The sequence below is a fragment of the Falco biarmicus genome, chromosome 2 (genome assembly GCF_023638135.1).
Source record: "Falco biarmicus isolate bFalBia1 chromosome 2, bFalBia1.pri, whole genome shotgun sequence".
Lineage (NCBI taxonomy): Eukaryota > Metazoa > Chordata > Aves > Falconiformes > Falconidae > Falco > Falco biarmicus.
The window spans coordinates 46,036,495-46,061,835 of record NC_079289.1 but is presented as its reverse complement, the minus strand read 5'-3'; the positions used below and the strand labels follow the sequence as shown (position 1 = coordinate 46,061,835).

At 34.6% G+C, this 25,341-nt stretch overlaps 1 protein-coding gene across 21 annotated transcripts in view; it reads left to right on the top strand.

Annotated features, from left to right (window-relative positions):
• Positions 1–25,341, top strand: part of MYCBP2 (MYC binding protein 2) — a 200,572-nt gene that overhangs the window by 130,316 nt on the left and 44,915 nt on the right. For 7 of the 21 annotated variants that reach the window (XM_056329559.1, XM_056329550.1, XM_056329552.1 and 4 more), the window contains 8 exons: positions 678–820; positions 4,937–5,053; positions 5,834–5,974; positions 12,051–12,125; positions 14,260–14,484; positions 15,407–15,539; positions 18,353–18,478; positions 21,737–21,922. In XM_056329559.1, coding sequence (XP_056185534.1) covers positions 678–820; positions 4,937–5,053; positions 5,834–5,974; positions 12,051–12,125; positions 14,260–14,484; positions 15,407–15,539; positions 18,353–18,478; positions 21,737–21,922 — 1,146 coding nt within the window. The remainder of the gene's footprint in view (positions 1–677; positions 821–4,936; positions 5,054–5,833; positions 5,975–12,050; positions 12,126–14,259; positions 14,485–15,406; positions 15,540–18,352; positions 18,479–21,736; positions 21,923–25,341) is intronic. The other 14 variants (XM_056329571.1, XM_056329556.1, XM_056329562.1 and 11 more) reach the window with 12 other exon arrangements.

Sequence of the window (25,341 nt, the reverse complement as noted above, 5' to 3'; positions counted from 1 at the left end):
GCCATTAATTTGCAGTTTGGCTTTAACAGTGATTGCTGAGACAATTTCTTTTAAGATTATTACTCAAGGTTACTTAAGTTTGAACTGTTTCTTTACATTTATTTTTCTTCACAATCTGAGAATGTTACTGTGTTGAAATATTTTCCAGTACCTTCTGGTCTTACAACAATGTTGGTAATTAAAGATGCTGGCAGTTTACATTACTGGCCTTTTCTGGTTGTGCAACTTGGATTTTAAGGCGCTTATCTGTTTTTCACATTTTGCAATTAACATCTGCAGCAGTACAGCATGCATAAGCTATTGCTTCTCCAGAAGCTTTCACTTGCACCCTTCAAACATTAATCTCTTCTGTGTTTGCTAGTCCTTGAAACATACCCCTTAAGCCACTATTATGATACAAAATTCCTAATAGTGTTGTGTGCACAAGGTGTGACAGGTACCTAATAATAGTATGAAATTATAGACCTGTAAATTTCCACATATGAAGATACAGGTATTGAGAAAGTAATACTTTGCACCATGAAGCAACTGCAAGTGTTGTTTATGGCAGACAGATAAGCAAATGGTTATTTTGCCTACTCTGAATTGTAGCACAGATAAACTGTAATTCCTGTTTGACTGATATATCCTGTAATATTTTATTGTTTTTTTAAAAACTTAGTCTTGTTTGCTTACAGATGCTGGGCTAGAAGTGAAAGTAAAAGATCCTCCAAAAGGAATGATACCTCCAGGAACACAACTTATTAAACCAAAAGCAGAGCCTCAGCCAAACAAGGTTTGGAGAATGGGAGAAAAACCCCAACCATACAGTAATATTTGGGTGGGATTCTAGTGTTCTTTAATACGTACTTTATCATGTTATATTGGTGCAGGACTTAAGGATATTTGCAAATGTCTTTAGTGTGCTGAATGCAGTGAAATTAATATATGGGGTAAAATGAAGGATGAAAGTCTGTTTCCTTTCAGTCTATCCATTAATAAAACAGTTAGAAGCTCTGCAGAAATGGCCTTAGTCTTGGCTTGTCACACAAACGTTGTGGGACTATTGTGAAAGCCACAGACTGCATTCTGCACTATTATTTCTTTTTCTTTGATATTGTACTATGAAATTAATTGTGCAAAGGTCTTCAAAAAGGTTATGGTGGTTTTTTTTGTGAAAAGGATCTTCTTCAGTCAATATAAAAACCAAAATTAGTTTATTAATATCTTCCTTAGAATATCATTATTTTATTTTTAAAAGTTATCCTTTCTGAAGCTTTTGACTTCCCCATTTCACCTTACCTTTCCACCCTGAAGGACTAAAGTAGATGCAAATAACAGAGCTTTCCTCTGAAAGCTGGTGTGGCAGTGATATAAGGAATATGCCCAGATGAAGGAATCATCTTCCACTTCCCCTTATATGCAAACGAAGGGATATTAAATGAGCCACTGAATATTTTTTTTCATGAAATAAACATGTATTAAAAGATGCAGAATTCTGAACTACTACAACGTTATCCTTTCCTGTCTTATTACAACTGCAAAGGTGGCTAAGAAATAGGTGGTTACAAAAATAATCAAGTGTTAGCCAGCTTCTTACCTATACAGTGTGTCCTGACCTAGTTGTTTTCCAACTTTCTGAATAATCTAGAGACAGTAACTTTATTGTGTAGTTTCCCAGTCTGTAAATGCATCCAGCGTCTTCTTTTGCCACTAACAAGATTCTTTTCCCTGCACCCACACTTCAAAATAGAAATAATAAATTAGCTTTCGTTTCCACACAATTTTTTATCTTTCATTGCGTAATATTTTTTTTGCCCTGAGAAATACTTCTAGGCTTTCTCCTTCCTCTTGGAAGGAAGACTTCCTGGTTACTTCATTATCTTAATTAAAATTCCCAATTCCTACTGGGTGAGATTCATCTCACAGAACTTAATTATCTCCATCCAAGCTGATCATCATACGTGTTGTTTGTTATCACTAAAGACATCTGATCTAAGACGAGATAAATTGCTGAATGAAAGTGATGTCTGTCTTTTTAGTTATTGCAGTGGAAATGGAGTTGACTGGTTCATATGTAACAGCTACATTTTTTTCATGGTTAAAAATACTATACAGAAGTTAGGCCTCTGGTGTTCTGAGGCATTGCCTAGTGTTTAATCATCTCCCTGGGGTGTTCTGTTTGCATGTCTTGTTTGTTGTTCCAATTTGTAGTCTCTTTGAAAGAGAAGACTTTCTGTCCTGTATATAGTGTCAGTAGAGCCTGCTGCAAAAATACACTACCTTTTATGGTAAATAATTTTGTCAGTCTTCTTTCTTCTGTGTTGTAACAAATCACACAACAAACCAGGTTAGAATAATTCTTTGTGTATGAACAGCAGTATTATAAATGATACAGAAAGGTAATTATTGCACTGTACTCCAAGCTTCTGAAGTCAAGAATGCAGATTAGATATGTGTCAGTCAGAGACAGTCCAATCTACCAAATCATGTTTCCCTGAGAAAAAGGGCTTAGCTGAGCTCTAGAAGCTTCTTCCTCTTCTTTGTCAGCCTGAAATTTCAGATAGTTATAACCAGAGGACACTAACACTGCATTCTCAGTGGTGATCTGTTCTCAGGTAGAATCACCAAATTATTTTCATCGAGGCAGTGAAACATTCCAGTTTAGTAGTCATACCTTACTTGAATCACAAGTTGAAAATGGATACTATATTATGATTTTATTATTGATGTCTTCATGCTCTGTTATTTGAAATCAAATGAAGATCTGGTTTCCCTGTCCATCCAAGTTGGTAAAGATTATCCCAGCGATCTGTATTTAGCCTGGAGTATATGACCCATAAGAACTGCTGCCTCCTCATTCATTGACTGTGAACCTTAGATTAACTAATTTGCAGGAAATTCCATTCTACATCCTATTGAGGGAAACATCATTTTTCAAGCTATGTAATGTAATTCAGGGTAGTTGGAACCAACTAGAAGAAAGCAGTCTGAATTTAGCTGAGTTGGAATGGGCAAGACTGGTGTCAGAATGATTGGTCACTAATATGTTTTGACTGTTTTGACTGTCCTCACATGACTGAACAAGTAGCTAGCATCAATTGCAAAAAAACTACCAAACCCAAAAACTCTGGGCAAGAGGTGGTGTTTTGCATCCCTTCATAGAATGTTAAGTCCCTTGTTAAGTTTGCTTTATCCTATGCAACACACCTGTCTGTGCTGCAAGGTGTACCACATTTTCAGATTAATTAAATAAGAAGACACAGCAACAAAGCTCTTAAAAACTGCTGTCCACTGTAAGGGACAAGTTCATCTTAATTGCTAAGCCTTTCTGCATTAGCCACTTCTTTCAGTAAGAATCAGTTTGTGTGTACTCCATGGAAGAACTGACTATTGGGGTGTTACAGGACAGATACTGAAGCATTGTGCCATAGAGAAATATTCCAAGTAAAGAGGGGCTAAGTCAGAAAGAAGACTCAGACAATTAAGTTTTTCATGATGGTCAGAAATGAGCATAAGAGAACTTTTAGTCTGTTTTTTGTTGTATTGTCTGTCAGTGGATCTGATCCCTGAACAGTTTGCAGTTACAGCTTGAACTTTCTTCAACTTAGTTAGCTCCTGCAAAGGGGAAAAATGCTCTTTCCAGGCCTGTGCATATCCAAATCTTGTGATTTTTGTGAGTTTTCTTCCTCTAAATTCAAGGTTTTTAAATCCAATTTCTAGCCAACCCATCATATGGTTTTCTAAAGTAACATTTTGGCATAACAATGCAGCGACCTTTAATTTGCACGGCTTTGTTTATAGGCTTGTCTCTGTTGAGAACGCTGTCAGCAGTGATTCAGCCTTACATTTTCATAAGGACCTTGGAAGTCTTAGTCTTGTCTGTTGAGAGAAATCTAAATCCTTGGAGTAACAGGATTGTTAGTAAACAAAACCTTGCACAATTTGGAGTATGCTATATTTGAAATTCTTCACATGCTTCTGGGTTGTTGTTGGGTTTTTTTTAATTAGCCTTAAATAAATACCATTTCTTAAAACAATTTCTTTAGGGGGGAAGAAATGAATTAATGCACTTAGTTGTTACCTTTCATTACCTTTTCCTGAGTTTACTTTTTCCATATCATTCTGTGCTTTATGTTAAGTTAAAGATTGAGTCCATACTTCAGTTGATAGTTTTTTTTTTTGCTTTACATGTGGAGTTTGAAAATAAAGGTTTTATACCACATGCATAGAATACATGCACTTCTCAAAACCAGAGACCAAAAGGATGGCTTACATTTGTTTTTTATGGGACAGGTGCCTGATAAGGTCTTTGAATGGTGAAATAATGATAGTGAATAACAACTGTGAGATTTTGGGGACCGTAGTAAATCAAAATTGTAACAAGGAGCATCTGATCTTCCTGTGAAAAAGGGAGAAACTATTGAAATAGCTATTATTGAAAGATAAAATAAAGAAGTAGAAAGATCTGTTCTTTTTCTATTTTAAATGGCTATTTCAACTCTTTAGCTAAGGAAAATATCCAAATTTTGGCCAAAAAGTTGACTAAACAGTATCTTACAGTAGCACGAATGAGAACTGGTAATCCCAGGTTGATCAGTTACTGGAAATACTAAGTTTGAAAGGGCAAAAGCCTTGAAACTTGCAAGAATTAATAAAATGGGGAGTAGCAGGGCAGTTGAAAGACGTGGAAGCTTGTATTGAATATTGGATATTGTGTGGTACAACAGATCTTTCCAAGACTGAGTCAATGTACTTTTAGGTCTTTTTGAACGTTACGATTGGTTGTAGTAAAAAAACTTATACACAGCAGCCATGGGAAACTAGCAACAAACTGTAACTCTAAGACTGCCATCTCATCACTAGCATTTCAGAATCTGTTAAGCCTATTTCTTTTTACTCTTGAGAACTCTGTTCTGATTTTTTCTTCCTTACTGTCTTCCTTTGCTTCTCTTAGGTTCGCAAATTTGTGGCCAAGGACAGTGCAGGGCTTCGTATCCGTAGCCACCCTTCCCTTCAGAGTGAGCAAATAGGCATAGTGAAAGTCAATGGATCCATCACTTTCATTGACGAGGTAATTCATAAGACATTTCTGTTGAAAATTGGGCTAAGATGTAAAGTTAATTCATGCAAATAATGGGTTTTTTATGTTTAGATGTTGACATATACAGCTTAAGAACGTAAAAGTATAAATTGCAAAAATCTAAATATTTACTAATTTAGTTTTTCGAGCTGTCATTTCCTTTTAATTTGCTTAATTGAAAAACTGTGTAACAAACTTTTGAGACTGGTATGTGGAAACAAAATTCCTAGACTTCATCTCACAATAATATCTCTAAGGAATTAGCTGTTCATGACTTATTATTTCAACTCTACACAAAAATTCAGATGTAGGTGTAATTTTCATTACATCTTTCACTTACACTTCTTAAAGATCATTAGTGTGTTAGACTACTATGCACGTATAATTCTTACAATAAACTTCATATACAAGGAATATTTTTGCAATTTACTGAGTTATATCCGCAGTGTAAAAATGGAAAGTGGGGAATTTATGAAGCTTATGAAGGCTTGGCTTGCTTTCCTCTTTTTTTCTCAGAGCAACTCTTATTATTGCATGATCCAATTTAAATTTAATCTTCGTACCTTGCCTTCTAAAAAGATACGCCTCCCACTCCTTTGAAATTCTGATTTTGTTGATATTCCTCTTCACCTCTTCTTACATTCTATCAGCTTAGTGAAGATCATTACTTTCTTGCTACTATTGTCTGTTTGTCTGAAGTCTGTTAATCCTACCAAGGTATGGAACAGTTACAGGAGGGCATGGCTCGTTTTTGTTGCTTGTTTCCCATAGATCCACAATGATGATGGTGTTTGGCTGAGGCTGAATGATGAGACAATAAAGAAGTATGTTCCTAACATGAATGGTTACACTGAAGCCTGGTGTCTCTCTTTTAACCAACATCTTGGCAAGAGCCTTCTGGTACCTGTTGACGTAAGTAAAAGGTGCCTTTGAAAAATATCCAAAAGTACACTCTATCCTCATTACAAGACTTTCTTTAATTAAGGCTGCAAATGAGTCCTGAGGTAAACAATATTTTAATTACCAAATGCTATCTTATATGTGTGTGCATTTTTGAGGGCTATTGTGTAATGAGGGTGGAGTGTAGAAAGGTACAAGGCTTTTTATGTTAAATCCTCTTCCCCTAGAAGAGAAACAAAAGTGCAAGGACTGTTGTAACAGGGTACAAAAGTGTACTCATACTAGGTTGTGGTCTGCACCAGGTGTTTCTGTTGCAAGATGTGTATAAAGTGATCCACTGACGTTACGATTTCAGAAGAGGCTTGCAGCCTGCAGTGAAGCAATGTAATTGAGGCTTTTTGAAAAAAACCTGAAAGTTCTTTAGGCTCTGTTGGGTTTTGTGTATATTTTTTGTGAGTTCTACACCTCAATCCTTGAGTTATCAATTTATTAGCTAATCATAGAATCGCAGAGCTTCAAGACTGAGTACAAAATTGAATTTACAGTAAGAGTAAGCATGATTTATCTGCATAACTTTAATGGTGGTCATCACTGGAGTTCAAAGGTTACACCTTTTCTGGAACAAGATACAGTTTGAAAAAAAATGTAAAAGGCAAGAACGTATTTTAGCCAAACCAATGTTTCTCAAAAAAATTATGAAAGTGCAGGCCATTCTGGCTCATCTGGTTTTGTGCATTCCCCAGAGTGGGCAGTACCTTGGTTTCTTCAGTGCAGAATGTAAGAACCAGATCTAATCATAAATACTGTTATTTAGATTTTATTTGTCATCTTATATGAGTGAGCTGCTGCTGCAGTTGAAGACAGTTAACAAATATCTGGCCACATTAAATACCTGCAGCCAGCAATGTCATCCTGGTCATGTTTTCCAATCATGGAAGAACGGAGATATTCCCAGTTTCAGTGAAACTGGGCTGTTTGCTAGTAGCCACATCTGGCAATTAATAAACCCCTGCAGCCTGTGTTTTGACAAGCACTGTTACATGATGTGAGTAGATCTTTCTGTTCACCTTCTTGTTTATAAACTATTTGCTGATATAATTCTATTGGAGATTTCTCTCAATAAAATTCTTATTTTGGAAATTAATATTGCATTTGGGAAACATTTCTGTAATGGGAATAATTTCTGTATTCAACCATCAGTCATTGAAACACTGTGATGATAGACTAGTTTATGTGAGATACATGAAAACATGGGAAAAATTTAAGCGTTGCTTAAAATCTTGCTTGTATTTTTGGCCTTATAAATGGATACTCATTAGAAAATTGCTATATTATACTTTTACAAAATATTAAAATTTGTATACAGCAGTTGAATTTTACCTGTTCACACGTGATAAAAGTGAATTGACCTTGACTAACTAGTTAACTTCAGGAAATATTTTCTGAATGGGTATTATAGTCTGTTGGGGGGGGGGGGGAGGTGTTTGGGGTTTTTGTTTCTTTTGGTTTTTAAGTTTAACTATTTCTAATACTTTTTTACTTGCTGAAGGGAATAGTTTTGAGCTCAGCAGTCACATAGGTGATTAGCAAGAACTTACTGGCTGGTGTATTTCAGATGACTCTAGAACATAACCTGCGCTTCCTGAGAAAAGCCTGAAAGGAAATGGCTGTCATTAATAAATAACTGAACATTCAATCTTGACAATCTAATCTTGAGAATTCAAATGACATTTGAATAAGTAGGTCAGGCACAATCACATGTGAAAAACGGCATTTTATTATCATACGTTTCACTCTGCTTCTGTAAAGTTCAGATAAAATACTGTCTATTTTTTTTAAACAGTATCGGTTCTGATACCATTTAGACTGTTAGAAGCTGGTAGATATGTCTAATTATCTTTTATGTAACCAGTTACGTTGCATTTTTAATGTCGTGAGGTTAAAGCCACATGCTTTCTTGGCTTCTGATCAGTAAGCAGGCCCTGGCCAACATAGCAGAAGTCTTACAAAAGCAACTATTATAGCAATGTAGTTATGTATAATAAGAAATGTCTTTTGAACTAGTTTCAAATGGAAGGTTTCTTTGCATCTCTCTCATATTTTCAAATTTTAAAAGGAGTCAGTGTGTCCTGAAACTATTTAATTTCATTATGACAGTATTTAGGCATAAAGATTTGTTGGTTTGATTCATAATAATAAGAGGAAGAAGGAAAAAATATTACCTAACATTTTCTCTTTCTTTCTTAAAGGCCACGAAACAGAAGTCACGATTCAGTGACTTGCTTTTGAATGCTTTAGTCTTCAGTGCATGCCATTTTAGCATTATGCACCACATAACTTGATGAAATTCAATAAACTCTTTTGTAAGCTCCTGATTTTGTAGCTCAGCTTAAAACTTTTTTTTTCCTGCTAAATCTTGATCACATTAAGTGATAATGCTTTCTTGATAGGAAGTTTTAAAATCTCTTTTTATTAGTGATTACTAAGTTGAGAATATTCAAAAATCTTTATTTCTCTGAATTGTCCAAGAAAAGAACTGTATTTGTAAGTTGTCAAACTTGATCAGTGCAGTCCTCTAGAGGTGAATGGCTCATGACAAAAGATATTCAATTAAGTAATACATGCTAAAGGTTCTTTAGATTAAATTTTGAAATAATCCATATCTGCTTATCCTGGTTTATACAAGGGGTTTGGAATCCAAAGCTGTTCTACCAGTATTGGTTTCAGAAGAAGGAAATAGACTGGAAAAAGTCTCTTGTGACTAAATATACAACTGGAATATCAAGTGGCTGAATTAGTCATTGTATTCCCTGTTCAAATTAATGTCACATTACTTTTATTAGGCTCCATTTTTATTCAGCTCAGGAGTTTATGCAGACTTGTAACTCCAGTTACGTTACTTTGTCACATTTAAATATACAGGCTTTTTGTAATCATCTCATATGTAAATAAAATCTCTTACTACCTTTTGTAAAATATGTAAAAAATATAATTTAAAAAAAAAGCTTTAGTTATTCTGTTTCATCACTGTATTAATTGAACAGTGAACAAAGAAAAAGCAGTAGAGTTTTTCAGCAGTGCTAATTTTGGCCTTTTATCATCTTGACATCTATATTGTATCTACATTTTAAGTTTTTTATGGACATTAACTAGATATTTATGAGAAAGCAAACACTGAATATCTTAGAACTCCTAAACAGACTGTTTCTATATATTTTGATCAAAATTACTATATTTAAAGGTAAATGATCATAGGAAGGCAGAGATCCATTGTAGTTATGAGACTTATTTATTGGAGCTGTGGTCATTTACCTTCTTAGAAAATCTGTGTCGTCAAATCTTCCTTATGTTGCTCATGTCCTTTCACAAGGAACTGCTATGTAGCCATTGATTTAAAACTGCACATGCAATCCATTGTAGGTAATATGATTATAAGACTATGAATTTAATAGAGGTGATTTTGGATAGGAGTATAAGTCTTAACTGATTGCAATTTTGGAGAAGCTGAATCCAATCCCAGTAGTTGTTTTTCCTTCTGTTTGTTTGACATCCAGTTAACTGTTTTTGAGAAAATACTTAAGTTCCTTACACGGACAGTGATTTATTATATATGCTTATGCACAGTACTTAGAAGAAAGGTGCATACAATGTAAAACAGTACACACTAGGAAGAAATAGAATTTTACCTTGGTTAAGCTTTGGAACTTTATTTTAAAAATCTTATTCTAAATATGTATTTATTACTTCATATTACATGTAAAAATTTATTATTAGGAATATTGTACCCTGCTGCCCAGTTATATTATTACATTCCCCAACCACCATAGACAAGCAGGATTGAGAAACTGCAAGTTTTTGAAACCATTATCGCAGTGGAAGCAAAGAACCAAAATTAGTATGTAGGCTGCAGTGTTGAATCACAGGACCTCAGAAAGCTGAATGTTCTGTGGAAATGTTGAAGGACTTTCACAAGAGACAACTGCTGTTGTTCTAGGCACAATGGAAGGCAACTGGGGAGTAGGACTATGTTGGGTAAAATAACAAAATGGTTGTTTAAGATAAACCCTTAGCTTTGAAAAGTAATATCAATTGACATTTTAAATATTTTTAAAAGATCTAATTTTTGGTGGTGAAACAAAGTCATTTATATTTAATTTTTTTTATTTCTGAAACTTACACTTCATTGGAAAAAAGAATGAATTCCTCAAATTATTTGTAGTTTTAGTAGGGGAAAGCTTGTAAGGAAAAAATGAACAAAATCTACAGAAAGTAGCATAAGGACTAAAAATAAAGCTTCTAGCTAGTAGTTTCTTCAGAATGAAAACTTAATTCTGAAATACATGCCAGTTAACCTAAACTAGCATAGACTATGCTAACAGCCTGGAAGCCCTGAAGCTCCCACAGCGAAGGGCAGCTTCTGGTTTCATTGTCTCATTGTTGCTAAGCCAACATGGTCCCACTTCACTGCTGTTCATTTCTTTTGTATGTTTTACACATGTAGCTTTATAATGTACAAAACATATCTTTGAAATTACACTTGCATATTTTAGGTATAATTATTCCATGTTTCTCTTACAGTAGAGGTCCATCACAAACTGAGATACTCTGCCAAGTAGCACAATGAGTCAGTTAAACTGTGTTGGATGCCTATGAAGTACAGTCTCACTAGACTAATATAGGCTTTTTATAGTTGCCATAGTTTTATGCCAAATTGATAAGACTATATTCTGCTAATCACCCTGTCTGAAACCCTCCCCACCTTCCCTAATGCTCCAAAATTTATCTCACTAGTGCATTGGTACCTCTTTCACTTTTGAGTAGATAGAGGTACTTTCACTGTTTTTGTAAAAATTGCAAATTGTTTGTATTACTGAAACTTGATGTAAGCAGTTTTGTCAACAGTATATAGCTATTACCATGAGACAAAAGCATGGGTTTAGTTACTTTTAATGTGTCAATGTTTTTTCAAGGAATGGAGAGAAGGCATGCTAAGAGTTTATTGTACTTGTTTCTGCTTAAAGGGATTCATTGCCTTTACTATTAAATTTTAATGTGACTGCTGTCCAGGGATTTCGCTTGGTTCCCCTAATCAGGATGGGGATGGTAAATAAGATTTTCACACCTCTGTTCATATAGATAAAATGATTGCTTTGCCAAAAAGATTTTGTCATAAATACCAATTATTAGTACTGATATATATACTATTAATTCTTTCATTTGACAGGAACAGTGAAAATTTTCAAAGAAATTAGTAGAAACCAATTAATGGTGAAAGGATAACTTCTTTTTCATATTTTTCAGTGATTAAAAAACACTATCCTAGCTGTTCTGTGGGAGAAAAAAGTATGCAGAACAGCAGTGCTTATTTATGTAGTACAGGCAATTGGTTATAAAATTAGTGAAGTCTCTCTGGCAGCTCTATTTGGTTGATGATAATTCATAATAAACTAGTAAATGCATTGTATATTTTATAAAACTAATTAAATCATAGCAATTGTTTTTCCTGCAGCACTCTGTGAAATTTTTGGCACTGGTAAAGAGTGCGATTTTGGTGTGCAAACTGGTGAAATCATTCTGTGCAAGTGAATTGCTTTCAACAGTGAGTTTAGCCTTCCTGCATCTTTTTAGTTCTGACTTGGTGACTAGAAGTCCATATTGCACTTGTCTTGCAATAGTTGAAATTATCTTTCAGAACAGCAGACTGTCTTGCTGTAAAACTGTGATTTGTGGTAGGACCAGCTACTGTTTCGTTGTAACAAAGTGTGGGATTTTCTGTGCACGAAAGTCTCAAGCTTTATGAGAAATGTCTGGCTCTTAATTTCAGTAAATGGCATGACACACTACATCCATTTTGAGCTTTTGACATACTAAACTGTTCTTGTTTAATGGATGATTTGCCATGGTGAGCAATGGACTCAGGTGACTTGATTAGGAAAACAAAACTTTCCCTTTTGCAAAACATTCTACCAGTAAATTTACTTGTGGGGAAAGTTTGCATTAACAGAACCTTGAGCTTCTTCCTCCAATGTTTCTTTGTTCCCATTTCTTTGTTGATATATGTCTTTTTTTTTTAAACTTTGTTGCTCAGAATGTCTTTAATGCTAGCCAAGGAGTAAGGGATTTGGACTTTTTTTCATGGACTTCCAAAGCTTTACCCCCTAAGGTGAGTTAAATGACAGGTGCAGTCATGCTGTGTATCTCATGTTTTCAGATTGTACCTTGTGACTCAACTTTATGCTAAATATTCTTTGATTTTTACAGGAAATAGCAAATTCGCACAGAATGCTGTATCTGTGTCTCTTCCTTTAGGATGAGGAAAAAAAATACCAGAGCAGATTATTGAATTTTCATTAATTCATAAGCAGCACTCTCCTTTTTTTATGAACTGCATTAGAAATTCAGAGATGGCCTAGTAACATAATAAAGACTTTCATTCTCTTTTGATGCAGAATGTACTAGTAATTTTTTTGTGTTATTGGAGGATACACATGAAGTTGCAGCATCTAATAAAATGGTATTTGTATGAGTAAAGACACAAATATTTAATCAATACTCAGCCCATTCTTAATCGAATTTTTTTTAATTATACAACTACTGGAACAACATGTTATGTACAGTTAAGCAGTTTAAGTTATCTATAGAAGTGCTTGTCTAAATCTCTTTACAGCCCTGTAGTGATTTTGAGATTGAGGTTTTTTCATAGGAACTTTGTAATGAAGATGATACTCAGTGTTGTACATACTGGTTTAGAGTTTTAAAGACTTGGTTTTCCATTGAATCTTTTTCCCCTAAATAGCAACCCTTTTTATTATTATATCAAGATCTAGGCACTGTTTAAACTGTCTTTAAAACATATGATTATTTTTTTCCTTGAACCAGTTTACCTCAGGTTGCATAAACCTGCTTCTAAAGTTGTGTTTACAGAACAGGATTCATTTTTGTATAAGGGCTTCTTTGAATTAGTCTGGACATAGTGCACAGACTTCCATACCAAAAAGCTGAAAATATGATAATTAAAGAGATCAGAGGAAATTATATTAATTAAAAAGGAAATAACATAAGGAGAAGTTTGGTTTAAAACTGATAAAAGGAAGTATTCTTTTACACAGCAAGAAGTGAACTCCTGGAAGGTGTTGTTACAGGAGATCGTGGTGGCAGAAACTATCAGCACATTCAGATGAAATTAAACATATTTACAGAAATCAGATTCATAAATAAACACTAAAGAAAATGGGTATACTCTCTAACATTCATAATAAAAATATTTTAAATGCTGTTGCTATATAAGGGACAGACCACTAACAAAGACTTGTATGCTACTTCTAAAAGAGCATCTCTTGTTGCCATTGCTGAAAACAGTATACCGGATTAGGTGAACCATTGGCTTCATCCCGTAGGGCATTGCTTAGTTCTTTACTTTCAGGTGTTCTTTTAAAAGCACCTATGACTTGCACCATAAGCATAATAGAGCTTGTTCCTGCTTCTCACTTGCTTTCTTCTGATATAAATATGCATTACGTTACTCCCATCCCTCATATTTTTCTGTACAATAGCCTTTTTATTAAGCTATGGCTAGCTGAAAAATCTATGCTAATATTTCTCTTCTTTTAGTAGTTACCAATTTTTCTTGTTAGGAGATTCAAAAAGTGTTTTCTCATGTCAGATTCAAGTATATATATCATCTGTAATTGGTGCCAGGGGAAATAAATTTGCGGGCCATTTTTATTGTCATAGTATTAGTGCACATTTATTATTTTCACTTACATGTGCGTTTTGGAATGTATGGTGTTGCTTTTACTTAGTCAGAACTTTACCTTTAAATTAACAAGTATTCTAAATATGAAATCAAAAAAGCAGCTTATCATTTGGAAAGAGAGAATATTCAAAATCCCTTTACATAGCCCCAGGCTTTTCAGAAAATTTCACAAGTACAGCAGGAGGAATGAGTGTGTCTCCTGCTAAATGTCAGCATGAAGCAAGGTTTAGTGAAAGCGGTTAGAGTAGATAATTTGTCTCCAATGGTAGATATGAGATACTCCTTTTACATAAATGGTTTCATTTATACCACTGTTGTTTCAAGAGTAATATGGTGACTTTTCAATTAATGTGCAATTTACTAATAGTGGTTTATCATTGCACACTAAAATTAGCAATGTAACTAGTGTCTCTTTTAGCTTTGAAATTTAGCTATTGTCTTGAAATAAGTATTTCTTATCTAAAAGTTCAAAGGTATTATTAATAGGTTTTATTCTGTTCTGTTTTGTTTTGCCTTTTTTTTTTTTTTTTTAATTTCTCAGGAATCTAGGTCTAATACTGATGATTTTTTCAAAGACCTAAATTCACACTGCCCACAGGAAGCAGTGATGCAAGAACAAGATATGCCATTCCTTCGAGGTGGACCTGGAGTGTACAAGGTAGTGAAGACTGGCCCGTCAGGTCACAACATCAGAAGCTGCCCTAACCTTAGAGGTATCCCAATTGGAATGTTAGTTCTGGGAAACAAAGTCAAGGCAGTGGGCGAGGTATGGATCCTTGTAGCTTCAGTTAATGTCTTCATAGATACCAGTATATAACAGTAGTAAACACAGCAAAAGAATCTGCCCCTTTACAGGTTTGCTTTTCCAACCCTCATGATAAATACTAACATTTGAACATGGTTTATGTTATAAATACCAATGCAATTATGTCTTTTGCCTTTTAGATGTGTGCATTGATTGAAATAATGTTAAAATTGTACTGCAGTTACCTATGCTTGCTTATATGTTTCTGTTACAGTATTCCTTACTTCCTTAGGAAATTGTTTCTTGTTTTACATTTTTGTCATATTCTTTGAAAAAAAAATGGTTTCATTGAAAAAATGTTTTTCTAGGACCTAACCAATTAACGAATTATTCTGTTTCTCTGTATTGATTGTATTCATTTGTTTAGTTGCTGAACTGTTGTTACTGTTCCCAGTTGTCCAGCTGTGGTGTTTTATGGTTAAGAAGGGCTTAAGGATGAAGTGTGTCATGCTATTTCCTAAATATAATGACAGGAACAAAATTAGTATTCATACAAACTTTTCACATATAACATGGTATTATAAATCTACTGTTGCAGCCATCAATAAAAAGGCATATTTTGGTGAATATCTCCACATTTTTATCTAGGCTTGTTTGGATGTTCTAAAGTTGTGGTGTCGGTGTTTTGCTTCTTCTAAACATAAACAGGTGTAAAATTTTTGGAAACAGTCCTAACTGAAAATGTGCCATAAATAGATTTGGTACTTCAGTCTGCCTCAGCCTGTGGCCTTAATTTAAGAAACTGGGTTTTTTTCACATTTGCTTTGCGATATGTAGAGATTGGAATGAGTGTGTTTTTCAGGTACTATAATAAGTTGCTGAATCATGCTACTGAATTATCTGAAGAGTTAACAAATTGTGCTTTTTTGTGTGTGTGCATCAGGTGACTAATTCAGAAGGTACGTGGGTGCAGATGGATAAGAACAGCATGGTAGAGTTCTGTGAAAGTGATGAAGGCGAGGCATGGTCATTAGCTAGAGACAGAGGTGGAAACCAGTACCTCCGACATGAAGATGGCAAGTTGTTGTTTTGTTTGTTTTTCAAATTAACTTAGAAAAAATTAAGCAATCTGAGCAAGACAAATAAAGAAGAAACTGAGTTTTAAACAGGTGTAACATTAATTTATGCTTTTTCATTTGAGTTTCTTTACACAGTTGGACTTCAGAGGTTTTTAGAAGAACAATTGAAATATTTCCTTGTGTTTGCTTTTGTACCAGTTACAGATCACAATTTTAACCATCCTCCTTTTAGCTATGGGGATCATTTTTAAATAAGAAATTGTGTGGTTTTGTTAACTTTCTTTGGTCTACTAATTGTTTTTTCCTTAACAGTCACAGCCAATCTAGATGAATTCTCCTATGCATGATTATGGGCTACTTATATTTCCTTAAAAGATGAGGCAGGGAATAATCTGTCGGTATTTATATTTCTGGAGGGGATCATCTACCCAGCCTCCCTGTCGGTGCAGATTCAGCTAGATCAGGTTGCTCAGGCCCTTTGTCTTCTATCTCCAGCCTTTCTGGACAACCTGTACCAGTATTTGACTCACCTTCATGGTGAAAAATTTTCCTAATACCTAATCACAGTTTCCAATGCTGCAACTTGTTTGTTGCCTCTTTCCTGAACCCTTCAATTAAGTAGTCAAAGGGAGCAATAAGGTTTCAGCGTTCTCTTTTTAATACTAAACAAACCCAGATCTCTCAGCCTCTCTTTAGATGATGTGTGCCCTGCTGCCCTGACAGTCATGGTGGCCTCTGCTGAACTCATTTCAGTCTGTCTTCTGGTGGGGGGAGTCTGAAAGTAGACTCAGCGTCCCAGCTGTCCAGTGTGTCCCTCTTGTCTTTCCAATGTTCAGTAAAAATTACTATGGATCTTCATTAGCATGATTTTGTTACGAGTGTGCTCAGAGAGAAACATTTAAGGTCCATCTGTTGATAGTAACATTTTGGTAGACTTTCCTAGAGGGTGGTTAACTCACTTGAAGATTTAGTTTCTTCAAGCCTTCTTTTTTTTTTTTTTTTTTTTTTTTCCCAACATATATATCTCTGTTTTCTGAATAAAACGGGACATTTTCAATTTATAATCTTCCCACTCCATTTATGGGATCTAATGCTTCCATCTTCCAAAGATCTCTTCATGAAAAACTTCTGCCTCAGCAGTCAAATTCTGCTTGTGTTCTTAGGTGATACTTATTGGCAGCCTCTTATTTGCTCATCATAACAGACTCTTTGCCCTTTTTCTGGTTTTGGCATTTTATTTCTGAAAACTGTTCCACACCTAGACACACATAATTAGCATCATGTTACCATATTAAAACAAAGTAATTCCTTGCTAATACATAAGTATCTCTTACAGCCTGTTGGTTTTTGGCTTTGAGGTATAAAACGTTCTGTGAAGAATGGGAATAACTAATGGTTTTTCATAAAATGCATAAATTGTGGGGGAAGAAAAGTTTATTTAATACTTAGCACAGTATTAATATTTTTTTTTGTCATAGATCCTCCATTTTTAGTTATTTCTGATAATGTCAAATTCTGAGGTGCTTGAAGAGCCCAAGTAGCTTCTAGAAACCAAGTATTTGTGCTTTGGAACAGTACCTTACTTTTAAAAACAGGCGGATTTGATAATAGGGTTGTTAACTTCATCATTTTCTATCCTAATATGAGGCTATTTGCTTTTTCAGTAGAAAATAATTTCGCTGAAATAATAGGTTTTTATCCATAAATAATACCATCTTCCAGATTACTTTTGTAATTTCATTATTTAATAAAATGATAATGAAATTTTAAAAAAGAAGTAGGATTTCTGTCAGAGACAAAAGTCATACTGAATGCTCAAGTCTGTAGACAGGTATCCAGATACTTTAGCTGAAACGCTATAGCAAGATCTAGAATTGCCTCTAATTGAGAAAATTCTAGATCCTTCCTTTTTTAAACCAAGTTTAAATTACCAGCCTTCTCCCCGATATATATATTTTTTTTAAAGTTGAATATGTGTGTTATGTAAAAGTTTGTACTATGTGGTTTTGGTCTGAAATGCAATTTTTTAAAAAAATGTCTCTTAGAACAGTTGGGGGTTTTGGTTTTTTTACTTGAATCCACATTAAGTTTAGCATGTTTACAGGACAAAAAGTTGTCTGAGGTGCCAACTTGAGCGTTTAACCTGCATTTGGGAGATTTCTTGTGAATATTTTGTTATAGATAATCACTTCAAACTATTTCTGACCACATTAAGTCTGTCTCTCATTTGTCTTGGCTCTTGTGTTGCTATGGATGTTCTGAAAGACCCCAGGTTGAGTTTTGTTGGAGATTTTTTTAGTATCATACAGAAAGCAAAACTGTAGTACTCAGTAACAGATATGAATAAATCTGTCAGGTGAAAAAATATCTTATGTCCTGTGAACTATTAGCGGGTAGCCAGGGTTAAAAGTTTATTGGGTCTGAGTTTGCCACAGAAAACTATCCTTTCTCTACCACGCTTTGTCAAATGAATGTAACAATAGCTGTCCAAAGAATAAATACTGAATGGTGCGATGCTAACTGAAAAATGAAATGTTAAGCCTGTTCCTAAGTGGCATATGACGGCGAAGCAGGCAGCAACTCAGTCAGACATAAAAACAGTCTGCATGGTATTAAGTCCTCCATCTTTATATTTTTAGAGCATGAGGTCTAAAGAAGAGAGACGTGCTTTTCTTTTTGAAGAGAATTGAGTGGAGTGGAAGAGTGCTCTCTGGAAAAAGAATATCGTTCTTTTGCCATGTGACTCATCTTTCCAATGTAAATTGGTTACTGAGGTGGTCTAATTCTGAAGTGATGTGTCTTTTTTACAGAGCAAGTCCTTCTAGATCAAAACGTTCAGACTCCTCCTCCAAGTCCTTTTTCAATACAAGCTTTCAGTAAGGGGACAAGCTGTAGTAACGGACAAGGGTTTGATTATGGCCTTGGAAATAACAAAGGTATGTTTTTACACTCACGTTTTAGAAACTGATATTTTTCTTAACTTTGCTTAAATTTTTATTACTCATTTCCTACTCTTTCAGGCACCATCAGACGTTCTCCAAAAGGTATAAGCAGTAGTGCAATGAATTGCAAGGTGTTTTACATGTAGTTAATGTTATAACTTTAATTTCACTCAGTCTAAGTACACTGTATAAAAAGGATCATTAGAGTTTTGTAAATTACAGCTGAGGCTTTCTATAGCGGTAGGCACAAAATTATAACGCAGGAATGAAAAATACGTACTTGTAAAATAAGGTATGAAAATTACTGGATTTAGAAAGCATGTGCTTCAAAATTATCAGAAACATTTGTAAACACTTCTGACCTATCTTGACATTTTTAAAGTGCCTTCAATGGAATAACAAGGTAAAAGATACCATTTGAGATTTTTAAGGTGTAAAACTGAAGTTACCTTTAAATCACATAGATACCAGTTACAAATGCTGGGAAATAAATAAAATCTGTTTAATTTTACTGACATAATAATTACAACCATGGTTTATTTCATTGGCCAGATGTAAATATATATAAGCCATCACAATAAACTCAAACTGGGTTGAATAGATCTAGAAGATTTAATAATAAAGAAGGGACTTTTGCTGAGGCAGATGTCCTTGAGAAATATTACTGAAGCAAGGAGCTCTGTGATTCTGCTCTGACATCACTATACTGTGTCCATGTCACTATAAACTTGGGTCTAAGGTGTGCTGTGTGTTTTTGACACCAGCATATATTCTTAGTGGTCTCCTAAATAAAATATCTTGTTTTACAGGAGAAGACATAGGGGGAAAAAATATTCCTAAATGTTCTACTCTGTTATTTTCATAACATGAAATAGTTTTATATCATTTCATAGTGTTTTACTGCAGAAAGAAGCAGTTCATACTTGTCCGTGCATTGCTACGGGAAACCCTTTTTTTGGACAAAGACTGGAAAAGTTGAAGTGTTTTCCTTTTGTTTTAATAGGGCCTTTTATACAGAACTGTTTTTCCCAGTTTAGTCATACTCATTTCAAAGTAATGGTTGAATTACAAAAGTGGAAGTGTTTAAGATGTTTGGTGTCTGAGGCAGTATTAAAGCTTGTCTCTTGTCAACTGTGTAATAGTGCAAAAGTATTATCTTTTTTTTTTCTGCAGAAGCATATTAGGAAAGGATTTATTTTTTTCCTGTGTTGTCCAAAGATAAAATCTTGGAGTTCAGTATGCTATATTAACAAGCATTCTAATTTTTCGAAGATATTGTGATTCTTTTTACTGTATTCTATCTTAAATATTTTCTGAGGTGTTATTTTGTATATTGCAGTTACAGAAAGTTTGGAAGCTAGTCCTGGCATTGAATTCTGTATCATTTTATATCCATTATTGTCTTGACAATACCCTCAAACTGTGATGTTTAGTGTGAGCGAGCAGCTCATCTAGCTGACTTTATTCCTTGTGTGTACTGTAATTCCTTCAGAACTGCCCAAGAGTAGAGTTGTTGGCAACTATACTGAAATAATAATGATATTACTTTCCCAAAAACAGAATTCTTCAGCTGTATCGTTACTTCATATGTAGTCTTTTTGCATTCTCAGGTCTAAGAAACATTGAGTTTTGTGGAAAATAAAAAACTGAAGGCATAACCATGATCTCTTAGGGAAATTTCTGAATGAAGCAGTTCTTTTGGAGGTGCTTGTTTGTTAAAAGGAATTCTGTAGAGATGCACTAGCTTCAATGAAAATTCAGTCACTGTATATGAATGTTTCAAACTGCTGGTCAAATATAAAGACCTCTATGTAATAGGTCTGTGTTTACAGTATGACCTGTGAGGAAGAAGACATAACTCCCACAATCCTTCTGTTTGATTTATCTATGTCTTTTCTATTCCAGCTGTCTGCGTTGCAGGCAAGTCTTTAATATTCCTCATGAATAACCCTACCCACCTCCATATTTAATTATTGTGGGCAGATGACTTTCAACCTCTTCTCGGATGTTCTTCCATTTAAAATAATTATTTGGTTTAGGAAATAGGCCTGTCATATTTGAGAATAATAGTTGTTGTCAAACATGTCAATCACTTCTGGGTTATTAAGGTAGGAATGATTGCTGTCCAAGTACTGATTCTAGTATTTTTTAGTTATACTACTTCCAAAACAGTGGAATAAAATTGGTCTTTTTGATATGTGTAGATGATTATTTAGAAAGGTGTTCCAGGTGGTTTTAGGTATTTTTGTTTTCTGAATTTTGAAATCAAAATATCAAGAAAATAGGTGCAAATTTAAATTTTAGAATTCTTAGGTAATACAGGGTTCCATACACCCACTAGTCTTTCTGTAATTCCATGAAAAGATGATTGATAATCATCCAAAAATGTTGTAAATTCAGTGAGTTGTAAATACCATATTAGTTTCTGAGGGTTTCTAGAACGCTGTCAATGATACGAATTTGCAGAATAAAGTGTTGCTGTAGGATTTGTGTGGTGATGGTTCAAATCTGAGACTCAAACTCTTTGTGTCTCCCAGCTGATATTACTAAGTATACTTCAAATTATGACATGGTGTGATAAACTGCCTTCTTCCTGTAGGCTTCATGTATTTCTAATGCTCACACAGAATTTTTTGAGAATTGGCATTGAGAAATTAAAATTATTTTTAACTTGCTAGTTTTTTGAAGGCCTTCGTTTGCCTCACAACAAATTAACGTAGTTCTTCAGAAAACCAGTTCCAGTTCCAAAGTGGTACTTATTTTTTAAAAAAATTAACTTAAATCTGATCTTTAAAAACAGCATGACAGAATATTTTTGAAGATATTTGCAAAAACGAGCAAATATTTACCAAAGCCTTGGCACAGAAATACACTTGCCAAAGCCTAATTACATGTTATCTTTCCCTTCTCATCAGTTTTTCTAGTCTTTTTTTGCATGTTCTGTTGCATGTGTGGATTATTGTAAATGCTAGGGATTTCTGTTTTCTTTGGCTGCTCTTCATTTTTTAGCAAGGCGAATATAAATCTCTGTTTTGAAATGTTTTTAAAAATTGCAATAAAATATCCATGATCCTTAAAAACCCTGCTTGTACTTTTTAGTGATTTTATTGCCATGCATGCAGTGAGATTTTTATGTTTAGCCACAACCAGGGTTGTATGTGGCTAAATAAGATTTATGACCTTTTTCTGTTACCACCATTTAAACTTTGAGCACCATTTTACTCTGCCTTTCTGGAGAATGACAGGTTGTAGTTTTGACTGTTTTGCCCACTACAGGTGACCAACTGAGTGCCATACTGAATTCCATTCAGTCACGGCCAAATCTCCCAGCTCCTTCCATCTTTGATCAAGCTGCAAAACCTCCCTCTTCCCTAGTCCACAGTCCATTTGTGTTCGGACAGCCCCTTTCCTTCCAGCAGCCTCAGCCACAGCTTCAGAGTAAGTTTGTCAGCCTTACCTGCCTCATCAGTCCATTTTTCCAGCTTCAACATTGCTGTTCTCAGTTGCTTACCAGCTACTAATCATCCCTCAGTGCACCTCACTGGTTTTGTTTTTTTTAAGTTTTCCATGATTCAGAAGCATGTGAGATAATGGTCCTCAAGAAGTATACTTGTTCAACTTTAATTGCTATATTGAAAATATTTTGCTTTCGTATGTGTTCTGCAGTGTAGAGAAGTTATTAAAGTGCATTTCCAATACTGTGTGCAACTCTAGGTTTATAATTAAGATAAATATTTTGTATGGTACAAAATGTTGATAATTCTTTTAACATCAAAAATAGACTGCAGTAAATTCATAGGTATTACAATTTCTGACCTCCTGAATTCCTGGTTCATCTCTCCTAACTTCAGGGATGTAGCTGGAAGGTGGGAACAACTTGGCACTGCTCATAAGAAAGGCTTTGGTACCAGTGTTTTGTTGGGTACTCGTAGGTTTGGCATGGATGTGAATGTTTGCACCTTGAGGTGAATAGCAGTTAACCTGGTTACTGATGGGAGGACAGGAAACTGTTTGGTTTTTCACTAGTGAGAAATCAAAGCTCAGTATTTATGATGGATAGCAGATATTGCAGTAAATTCTTCCTTATATACAGAACAGGTATGGCATGGGTCACAGGAATAGTCTTCTTTTGTCTCCCATACTGTCCTTCAGAAGTGCCTCAGTTCTTTCTTGTTGGGACCCTGTCAGTCAGTTCAGCCTCTATGTCTGTGCAGTCCTGGATCTATCCAGCTCAGCTTATTGACGTGACATTGCAATGCTTCATGTGAGAACTAGATTAAAATCTCTAATTCACTTTTGTAAAGACTATCAGAAATATTCTGACAGTGATCTTCTGTACTTATGCTGGATTTAAAACAACACCCTGAATGCAGAATATTCTAAAACCTACTCAGAAGAGAGGTGATTGCCAGTGGTATCAGTGGACTGTCAGTGAGAACTTGTCAATTGTATATTCTTTCCCATCGCTTTCAGTTTTCTTCTCTTGTTCAGAGCAGTAAAGTCAGTTTCTTATCCAATTTTGCATCAAAAATAACGCTAATTGTTTTATTTCAAATTTCAGATTATTTGTCTTTTAGTGTTTAGACGTATATTGTATGAAAAGAAAAGCTGTCAGCATTTTTTGTTGGCTGCCCAGGAAGATGTTGCTCAATGGATTTGCCTATCCAATGGATATAGGTAACTGTATTCAGTAAGCTGCATCCATGGTTTGTGTTTTATAACACAAACCTGATATATATCCCTGATTTAATAGCAAGCCTTTTTTGTCAGATAGGGGGGGGCATGGGTAGTCTACCAAATAAAGTAATAATGAAACTAGGAAAATTTTTCAAGTTTGTGTCTCATTTGGGATCTTAGCTTAGTACAAGATCTCAAACGATATGTTCTTTTGGCCTTCCAGCAGGGCAAAAATCATCAGCCAGAACTGTTGCACTAACTGTGGTTTGATACAAGGACTTTCTTCCAAATTGTTTATTATCTAATACAGGATTTGATGCAGATAATATAAATTATGCATAAAGGATAGAAATAATAAGATTTTTGTTTTCACTGCCAAAGTTTTAGAATAATATGGAGGAAAGTTTCCTGTTTGAACTTCCTTAGTTTTTTGCAAATTTGTTAATTCTCCATTTACAAGTTCATCCAAATTCCAAATATTGTCAGGGAGGCCTGTAAGACTATATTCACATACTTGTTCATTTAATAGTCAAGGAAATTATGAAGGATATATGACTTTAGATTAAACATTTTGTTTTAAGCAGTTATTCTATTATTACTGTATTTCTTGAAACTTTAAATATTAGAAAGTAATGGATGACTTTGCAATATAATAATAATTAGAATAGCGAGCATATATGCAATAAAATTATTTAGACAGAAAAGTTTTATTTGGTTCAGATTCTGCTGTGTGACTTTTAATGCTTTCAATACTGATGCAGCTATAATAGAACTGTAACAGAAATGCTTTTTAAGTGTGCGATTTTCATTTGTTATTTCCAAAGAACTTCATAGCCTTCTGTTATCAAACATGTAATTCAAAGTTAAACATTTTAAACAACATATCCCAAGGCTTTGTGTGAAGTCACTTGGATTTTTTGCCCTAGGCAAGTTTACTTTTAGTTTCAAATTGTGTTCTGTCCTTAAGTGCTTCTTGAAGTTAGATCTAAATATTAAAATAAATGTTTATAGTCAATAACTGCTATATTAAAGGGACTAATGATAGTCTAATAGTTGAAAGAAGTTGTGCCAGCCTAGATTTCCATGGCCTCAGAAGTTATATACCAAATACTGGTCTTGACTGAAAGTCTGCCTGCATAGTTTAGCCTACCACTTAAATTTTCTGTTCTTCCTAAGGACAGATACCTTTCCTCCTGAGGAGAAATTTTATTTGTAAGCATGATTGTGAGGAAAGTTAGGATCATTTGAATGTCCTCTAGAATTATTTCCTTAATTCAGATTTTTACAGTAGAAAGAAAAATGTTGGTCTGAGTATAAAACATACTCTGTGCCAGTGACCGTTTGTAGTTTTCCTTTAGAAGAGTTTGTAGCTTGCTGTTCTTTCTGAAGAATGGTTTCTGTGCTTGGGGTTTGGTTTGGTTTCCCAATACATTTAAGGAAGAGGTAAAGGGCTTGTCACAACCTTTTATCTTCCAGTACAGTGTCTGGTTATTTTTTTTGTGGAAATACTACAGTTTTGGACAACCACTTCCTCAGATACAGTGCATGAAATAATAAGTAATGTCTCTGTTTTTCTTTTCACATCATAAACAGGTAAACTAACAAGAGTCTTGTGTGTTTTGTCAAAGAATTTTTTATAGAAGGGTTATTATAAAGAGAGAGGAACTGTGTTATTCAGTTTTGTGTTATTTGGTAGAACTCCATGAAGGGCTGCTTGTTCTGTTCTGCTTCATTCCTTTGCTAATTTACACACATGGTCACACAAGGGAAAAAAACAAACAAGCTTAAGATGCTCTTGTGATGTGTTTTAATTCCTTGTCAGTTCTTTATGCAGCTAAAAGTAAAAAAAACTAGAAGATATGGCATAACCTAACTGGAGTTCAGGAACAGCTGTATTGACCTGGAATCTTAGCAAGGATTTTTTTCCAGAAAGAGCACAAGTTTATATATATTTCTTCTTTGATTATTTCAACAAATCAATCTGTAATTGCTCCAGCCTGTCTATGCCAGCTTCTGAGAAGTTTGCAAAATCATCAGTAACAATTTGCTCAGGACTGCAACCTCCCATAGCTGCAAGATTATTAGTGGTTACTGGGTTGATTTGGCTCTGAACTTTGTGAAGAGCACCAGTGACTCAGATTCCTTCTGGAAATCTGGCTATAGGTGAAGTGTGGAGGCCT